At 31.7% G+C, this 9,315-nt stretch overlaps 1 protein-coding gene across 3 annotated transcripts in view; it reads right to left on the reverse strand.

Moving 5' to 3' along the window:
* Sh3glb1 (SH3 domain containing GRB2 like, endophilin B1) overlaps nt 1–9,315 on the reverse strand; it is a 37,048-nt gene that overhangs the window by 13,997 nt on the left and 13,736 nt on the right. The window contains exons 3-7 of one of the 3 annotated variants that reach the window (XM_023561239.2): nt 8,721–8,849; nt 6,679–6,812; nt 6,169–6,261; nt 1,575–1,661; nt 115–138 (exon numbers count right to left, since the gene is read on the reverse strand). In XM_023561239.2, coding sequence (XP_023417007.1) covers nt 115–138; nt 1,575–1,661; nt 6,169–6,261; nt 6,679–6,812; nt 8,721–8,849 — 467 coding nt within the window. The remainder of the gene's footprint in view (nt 1–114; nt 139–1,574; nt 1,662–6,168; nt 6,262–6,678; nt 6,813–8,720; nt 8,850–9,315) is intronic. The other 2 variants (XM_023561240.2, XM_003478793.5) reach the window with 2 other exon arrangements.

The raw sequence follows: 9,315 nt of genomic DNA on the forward strand, positions 1-9,315 counted from the left end.
ATTTTAAAACTAACATAAACCACAACTGGTCTCAAAGTTGTCACCCAACAAATGTTTAATAAATGAATGGCAATTAAATTGTTTCATAATTCTGTCATGTAATAATTTACTTACTTTTGTTACTTCCTCTGCCCAAATCTAGCCAGCATTAAAAATTAGAAAAAAATATAAAGTATGAAAGAAAGTTGGGATTTAACATTTTCCACAATTTAGGAAAGAAAAACAGAATAATTTTAATTCAAATGGCATACTCTGGCTTTCTCCAGAATCATACAAACAGATTAAACATTGTAGCAACTAAATTAGTACAGCTTAACATATTCATATTGTCAAAGTATGCCTTTTGTATGTATCAGTACTATCAATTTTAAAATGTTAATTTTGTAAACTAATAAGTTTTCCCAAATTGGGAATATTTAATTTAGAGGTTTGGGTGGGATAACAATTCTAATTTCTCCTTCGGGTATAAATTCTAGAATTCTACTACATAAAAATAAATGAAGGATAAAAGGACAATAAATGAAGCTGATAAAGCCATTTTTGGGAAAAAGCAGTAAACTTGAAATGTAATTAATTTAAAATTACCACAGTTAAATATCTTACTATAAACAGATGACATCAGTAGTAAAACAACACATGGTGAATGAAACAAAGTCCTGCTAACCATTTAGGATATTTTTACCTAAGGCAAAATAAAATCCATGATTTGTACACTAAATTAGCAATGAATCACACTTTTTATTTATCTATACACAGGACAATGGAAATAAATGCATTCTTTTGCTAAGAAAAGCCCTGATTTAGCCAAGACTTCAATAATTATAGTTTAAAAAAAATACTTTTCTGGCCTAGTTCAATCCAAATGGAATAAAAGCAGTCAACTAATTGCTGATTTATTATTAACTGTACTGAAGACTTCTTGTCACTTTTAGTGGCAGTAATGTTTATGAGTTCCAGATACTACCAATTTTTACCAGCTAACATACAAATTACATATCTGTGTTTATATTTCACAACTTCATATTTCATTAAAATTAAAAACTGCTTCAAACCAAACTCAAAATACACATAGATACTATAAAACGATTTTCATTTTTCATTTTTGCTGCAGACTATCATCATTTTGGGTTAGCAGTGGAATGGGTCTGGCTGCTTACAAGCATAACTTACTGGAACTTATCTCAGCCTACAATGGTCAAAGAAAATAATTCTTTATTGAGTTTGGATAATAAAAAGGTAAAACAGTAGAGCTACTGAGAGGCAAAAATCAATTTGTGCACTTCTATGTTTCTTTAAAGAGGGTTTTTTCCACCGAAAATCTGAAGTGCCAGCTTTCCATTTTTTACTGAGTGTAAAAAGGTAGTACAACAAATCTCTGATTCTAAAATCTATAGTTGGTATAATCAGTACATTTGGCAATAAAAATATACGGTATTTTTAAAGTTTCAGCAGCACTTCAGGTAATACTTTTTCCTCTACACAAATAAATTCACAGCTTCAACAATTTTACACACAGCTAATAGCAAGAGAAGGCATTTTTTTCAAGATGTAGAAAACACAGTAGGCCAACAAACCTTCAGCCATTTTACATGCAGGAAGTTGAGCATGTAAGAGAAATTTACCATAATGTTATCTCCTTCAAGGCGGGCTGAGTTTAGTTGCTTAAATGCATAAGTAAAGACAAAGAACACATTATACCAATGAACACAGTGAAACAAAGTTACTTCTGCACAATAAAGCACACACTAAACAAGTATTTAAAAGCTGATGTTTTTTTTTTTTAAAAGCTGATGTTTTTATACTTTATAAAGATTCCACTTTTCAAAACAAAAAATGGTTATGTTTAATTTTAACTTACAATCCTTTAGGGAAGTCTCATTATTGCCAATTAACTGAAATTTTCATTACATTTCCATCCAGGAAAGCCCTCTACCTATCTTCAGTTCTCCTATTCGAAGACAATTTCTATTTCTATTTTGAACCTGTACAATCCCTTCAAACCATTTTTGAAGTGTGTTGAGAATATGTGCTATGTGAAGTATTTGAAGAAGAATTTTCAGTCAAATTTAGATGCTCCAAAATCAGTCTAAATCTCTACATACTGGAGAACTGTAAAACCAGCCATTTTCTTCCCATTAATTAAACTCTAAAATAATAAAAGCTTATATTAAAGTAAGAGTGGGATAATAAAGGTGTCATAATTTAAAAGCATGAATTATACTCTGTCCTTCTCTGACATTTTGTATCTATAAACTATTTTTAAAACTGTATTTTTATTCATTTTGAAAAAAGTACACTTCCTGTTTTTTTTGCTCAGCTGATGTACTAGAAATAGCTTTCACATCGCTTTGCCATTCTCCAACATGCTCACATGTAAAACATAAGTTAGCTGTGCAGCAAAACTGGATACAGGCAGATATTTTACCAATACGACTAAATCATAAAAAAAAGTTTAACTTACTACACTGGATTGTGGATGAAGATAGTGAAGATTTTGTATTGTTTACCTATGAACTTTTTCTTATAGAGCACCTGATACATAATTAGCACTCAAATACAGAATTTAAAAAGAGCTCAAACTAGTAAATAAATTTTAAAACACTGTTGATAAACACATGTCCCAGACTTTATTAGTACTAGTCACGTAATAATTAATGTCAATTTATAAAGCAGTGCAGTCCCAGTCTAGGGTTGGATTTAACTGGGAACCAAGAAATGTATCAAAAAGAGTCATGGGTGGTGGCAAACACTTTTAATGCCAAGACCCTGGGAGGCTGAAGTGGGATCATCCCTGAGTTTGAACCCAGAGTGGGCAACTTAGTAATGAGACCTTTTCTCAAAAATAAAGGGAGTAGGGTAGGGAAGCAAACCCAACCTCCCAGTGGTTGCTTTATAATTAATTAATTTATTTATTTATTTTTAAGCCAGGTGTGGTGGTGCATGCCCATAATCCCAGCACTTGGGAGACTGAGGCAGGAGGACTGGCATGAGTTCTAGGGCTGCCTGGGCTATCTATAAAGAGCACAAGGCCACTCTGAAATACATAGCAAGCCTCAAACAAACACAAAAGAAATTTTAAATTCTTTATTAATACATACATTGTGCAGTATATAATGATGGTATTCACAGGGGGAGTGGATATATATATACTTTTTAATTTCCTTTCTCTTCCCCTCCTCCTCTAAATTCCATTCTGAATTGCAAAGTATCTGTCTCCCTCTTTCCTATTCTCCATTCTTTTTTTTTTTTTTTTTTTGGTACCAGGGATTGAACTCATGACCTTATGCTTGCCAAGCAGATGCTTATGCCACTGAGCTAAATCCCAGGTCTTTATTATCCATTCTTTAGTTTGCTCTTTAAATTAGTTCTACTTTAGGCTTCTCATATAAGATAAACTATCCGATAATCTTGTGAATCTGATTTACTTCTATTCTGTATTTGTCAAGTAAATGGAAGATAATATAGAAGGGTTTTAGCCAAATGTAGGTACACTGTAAGGCTTTATGTAATAAAGTAAGAGGACTTTACCTATTCAAATTAGTTCAGACTTACTACTATAAAATTTGAAGAACAGTAAGGGAATGAAAATTTTCTTTCACTGTACCACTGAAATATATTTCCACCCTTTTATTTTGAGACAGGGTATTGCTAAATTTCCTAGCCTGGCCTCAATTTTGATCCTGTTGTCTTAGTCTCTAGAGTATATGGGGAGACATTTGCCACCATTGCTAGCAAGAAATGTGAATATTTTATCTAAGGAAAATTTGAATATTTTTATCAGGAAATTTAAGTTTTTATTTAGACTAGTACTTTAGTATTTGGCTATAAAATTTGTATTTTATATAAATATTAATTTCTGTATACAGAAATCCTAGAAAGGCATATCAATGAAATTGCTAACTTGAATCATTTTAAACATAGATTTCCATGAACAAAATTCTGTCCTGGAAAATACACACCACAAAACAATGGCCAACGTCTTCTTAGTTATACAAAATAACTAATTTCACAAAGTAGACTAATTTCTTTGTCCACAGTAAAATAGTTTATAACAGAATAATCACAGGATTTTGTATGCTGTTAAATTTATGTGCTTCCTGGCCTTTTCCAGGTAGAACAGACTACCAATATCCTTTAACAATGCTTGGTAAACAAATGTTTTGTGCTGAAATTTATTTTTATTCCACAATAATCACTGAGCACACACAGTCATTTTAAATAAGATTCTACTCTAATTCAGATACTTCCAATTCAATTGTATCTTTTTTCCTGATTAGAAAATTCATATTTTAACCATTAATTATTAATTTTATTGGTGTGCTTTACACACAGTGAGCACATCCTTCATGGGAATTTGTACCTGACATGACAGATCTTTTTTTTTCTCTCTAATCTCTTTCTCCTCTGCTTTCAACCCCTCTTTTCCCTCATTTACAAAAGCTTTGTTTCCACTTTTTTCCTTCTCCCTTTCTTCCTTTCCACCTTCTCCCTTCCTTGTCCCTCTTCCCATTTGAACACTTTATTCCTTTTTCTCACTACCTATTATACATTTTGGTTTTTATTTACCCTTTTGGTATTTTACTGTACAAATTCACTAACGATTAGAAAACAGTAAGTTAGATTAGGGTTTTTTTTTTTTTTAACAACTACAATATTTTTAAAATTTTAATTCTGCAGAGTCTGTTTAGTGAAGTTATGCTGATAATGTCACTATAAACTGAAGCGAAACTAAATCTGGAATTAATACTAAATTTGGAATTAATGTTTCACTGATGATAGCTCTTTGGCTTTTTGTTTTGTTTTGCTGTTTTTTTGGTCTGGGAGTTGAACTCATGACCTCACGCTTGCCAGGAAGACACTATGCTGCTGAGGCCCATCGATAGCTCCTTTTCTAGCAGCAGCTAAAAACGAAACTTCCTAAAGGGGAAGCCTATTAAAAAAAAAAATTATTCTGCTCATAAAAGGTGTGGGGGTAATAGAAGATACCACAAGTACCAAGCTGTCAGCTTTATATTTCATTCCCTATATTCTGTATTAAGACTATGCTTCGTGATGATGATAGTAGTAGGGAAATTAGTAGAGGGCAGTGGGACTATTACGCCTCTTAATAAAACATATTTCTTTGATCAAATTAAGAATTTGTTAGCTTCCATTAACAAATACACATTTATTCATATTGCACTATCTTATAAGTGGTCCAATTCAAATCTGATTAATGTGGGCTGGGGATTTAGCTCAGTGGCTCAGACACTTGCCTGGTACATGTGAGGTTGTGCATTCAATCCCTAGTACCAAAAAAACCCAAAAGAACAAACAAATAAAAAAGCCCAAAAAACCTCATTAATGTTTTCAATCTTTGAAATGGAAATAATTAAAAAGCCTATATAAAATCTTGTAAGAAATTATACATAAAATCATAGAATTATATTTAATATATAGTTACTCAGTTTTAAACTACTCCAAGAATGCTTTCTAAAGAATATACCAGAATTTATCCAGATGTATTTCTTTCCCATCAAAATAGTCACCCAGGAGTCCCTGCAGTCACTGGCTGAATATTCTTGCTAGTGACAATTCCTTTCATCAGTTTGAGTCAAATGTGGAAAGGGAATGCATTTAATTTCTGAGCTACATATAAATATTCAAAAATCTGATTCATTCACATCCTAATTAGTATCTCTGGTTTTGCAGTTTCCCAATATAATACACCCCCTTCAAAGGACATATTTTTATCACCACTCATGATATTTAAAGAACATGACACAGCTTTAGGAGATCTAATTTTTGTTTTTTTTTTAGTAGCACCTGTATTGATGAATAATGTTTCTTGATAAAACTTTTTCATGGCTTGGATGTGTAAATTCTGATGAATTTGTTTGCAACCACAAAAACAAGACCCTAAAACAAATGCTCTTTTTTGGGGGTGGGGATGGGGTACTTGGACTCAAACTCAGGACCTCATGTTTGCCAGGCAGGTACTGTGCTACTGAGCTAAATTCCCCAGCCCCTCTATTCTTAAACACAGTCTGTATCTTACATGGTATATCACTAAAATATTTACAAATTTTAAAGTACTGACCTAATATATTTTTCTATCAGAAAACAAAACAAAAAACAAAAAGAAGAAGAAAAAGAACCAAAAAGAAACAAGGAAAAAAAACTACTTACTGAACTTCTAGTTTCTGCAGCTTTTGCCTTTTTCAGTCTGGTTTTTGCAGCATCCAAGTCCAGTCTCTTATTTTGTAGTAGTTTCCTTTCTTTCTATAAATATAGATGATGAAATTTATCAAGCACAGTACATACTTATCAGTAAAAAAACAGCAGTGTTAGAAGATAATACATTTCTGGAAATAGATAAAGTGTAAGAGCCACAAATAAATACATTCTAATAATTAGGTTTTTACCTATCATATTTTGTAACATTTTTATCATTCAGGAACTTCTCTATAATTTTAGTGTTGGTAACAACTGAGAATGAATGCAGTACCTCAACATTGTAGAACACAAAAATGAAATTATGTTATTAAGATCCTTTATTTTTGGTCTATTTTTATGTGCTGGTTAAAGTGTACCTACCCAGAAATATTTCAATTTTCTAATCTGCTATATTTATAGTCATTAAAGAAGCAAAATTATTCACTATTATTTTACTAAAAAAGGTAACATGCTCCAACTCACAGCAATTGTTTTGTAATCTCCTTCTATGAAATTTCTTAAAGGAGTTAGAAAATTTAAGGCTGATGTTTGAATCAGTTCTCTGTCAGCTGTTCCAATTCGTTTTTGCGTTTCTCCACATTTAATAAGGGCATTACCTGCAAAGAAAAAGTTTTTTAAAAAAATGATACTGTCAGAAAATTAAAAATTATATAAAGATAAATTACCAGTTTCATTTGCTTTAAAGTTATTACTTGTTTATCTCAGTAAAATTAGACAGAATTAACTGTAACTAAGGTAGATTTATTTAAAAGCAAATTCAAGATAAATATTTAAATGAAAAAGAGCAAGATGACTTCTTGTTGCATCACAGTTAACAGGCAAATCTACCAATGAGACTAAGGAGGACAGATATGTCAAAAATTATTTATGGTCACAGCCCAGGGTGGCTAGATTTAGAAAAGTACGAAGCTTACTATTTTGACAAGTGCGTCAAGTCACAATTCGTCTTCTGTTTCTATATGTACTTACACTATACCTATAAATAGTTTTTAAGAAAACCCCCCGTTTTACAACAAGCATATCTGATATTTAAACCAGACAACACAGTAGACAAAGCAGAGGCAAGAGTGAAAATAAAGGAATCTCAAGATTAGGCTTTACCTTTGTTCTACTTTAAGTCTACCCCTGCAGATTTTAAGCCTTTCGTATTACAATCAGATTAGGTCTGATTGGTATGGAAGGTAATAAATAGCATAGTAGTTAAGAGCTCTGTCACCAGATACATGCAAATCTGAATTTGAATTTACTAGCTGTGGAAACATGGATGAATTATTTAGCCTCTCCAACTTTGAATCTCCTATCTCTAAAACAGAGATGATAAAATTTTATATTATAAGCAAGATATAAGTGATAATTTACTAAAATACATGTATTTGCACACATGCATACACAGTATAGTGCTTAGTTTAATGCCTGGAATACTCAATTTTTAGCTCTTAAATTCTACTACTAATGGTTCTCAAAGCCCAATTTTAGTTATCAGGATATATTCAGGAGCAAACATACTAAGCAGATTAAAAAAAGAAGAAAAATCTAAAAGTTTTTCTAATGTTCATGCTCCACCAGGCCTTCAGCTGTGTGAAGAAAAGGACTGGGTCACCTTCATAGTTGACCTCAGCACAAACAGGAAATGAAACATTCATAAAAGTTTTCCGAAAAGTTAACAGTTAAAAATTCTTGACTTTCAAATTTATTCTGAGTATTTTCAGACTTGAAAAAATTTCTTTAAGTATTCTTTTATTTTTGTCTTTTTCCTTTTTATCGGTACCCGGGATCGAACTCACGACTGCCTGCTTGCAAGGCAGGTGCTTATGCTGCTGAGCTAAACCTCCAGCCCCCTCTTTAAGTATTCTTAATAAATCAAATTAGCCATGAACAACAGGGAAAGGCAGTGAAAGAAATCTGAAATAGTCTCACAAGAAAATGAGTCTCAGTAATAAAGATGTATAACTTTCAACTTCTGAGTTATGCATTAAAAAGAATAGCAACTAAGTAAAACTGGCTTACTTATAAAACATAATCACAGAAAACATGAAATACAAAACAGGAAAATGGAAATGAAATATAATTTGAACATCTAGAAAGAACCATCGCTGAAATTTTTGAGGGCATTGGCATTTTTGCACTATTTTAATGAATATACAAGTGATTTGTTCAAACATTTATTGTGTATGAAGTACCTTTAATAGAAAACAAATAGCCCTCAGGAAAGCTTTACAAAAATCATGAGAGACATGTGTAAAGAATAAAAATGTTGCAAGAACAATGGCAGTATAGGTAAAAATTCTCAACCTTTTAGAACTAAAGAAAATGTATGTTCTCAATAAATATATTAAATTAAAATGTACAAATTTATTGGTCACCTATATTTCTCAGTTTTGTTAAAAATTTTAAAATAATAAATTTAAAATTAAAAATGATTCTATTATATGTTAATGACACCTCTAAGTAGCAAAAATCTAACGTAAGATACTTCTTATCAGAACTTTTTGCTTTGCACTTACCATAAGCTGTTCCTGGGCCAAACTCAGTCCCTGCATCAATCATATACTGTCCCAAAAGTTCTGGGTTGTTTATACGACTTGGCGCTTTTCTATCCAGTTTCTCATAAACAAATTCTTCTATTCTAGCATCTAGGAGAAAGATTAAAATTACCAGTGACTTCAAAAGAGCAAAACTATCTACAAGACTGCTTTGCTGACCTCCAGGCGTAAACTGCCTTCTAAACATGAAATTCCCATTCACTCAAGAATGTAATTCTCTCTATATATATTTTTTATTTTTTTATCGGTACCGCGGATTGAACTCATGACCGCCTGCTTGCAAGGCAGGTGCTTATGTCGCTGAGCTAAATCCCCAGCCCCTATTTATTTTTAAAACTTATATGTAAGAATGCCATACAGCTCTAAGAAACTTGTATTTTGGAAATCTGATACAATATATCTTGGCACAAAAACACTTTAAAATAAAGCTAAATTCATTATTTTAATATTTTAGGGATTTTAAGTTTCAAAAATGATTGGTAGTACTTATTATCTAGTGAAATTGCCTTTGCCCTAACTTTATAATTTTAACCTCTGAATACATATTCATAATTTC

The sequence above is a fragment of the Cavia porcellus genome, unplaced genomic scaffold, assembly GCF_034190915.1.
Source record: "Cavia porcellus strain 051 isolate PalLab524CR breed Dunkin Hartley unplaced genomic scaffold, mCavPor4.1 scaffold_1, whole genome shotgun sequence".
Classification (NCBI taxonomy): domain Eukaryota; kingdom Metazoa; phylum Chordata; class Mammalia; order Rodentia; family Caviidae; genus Cavia; species Cavia porcellus.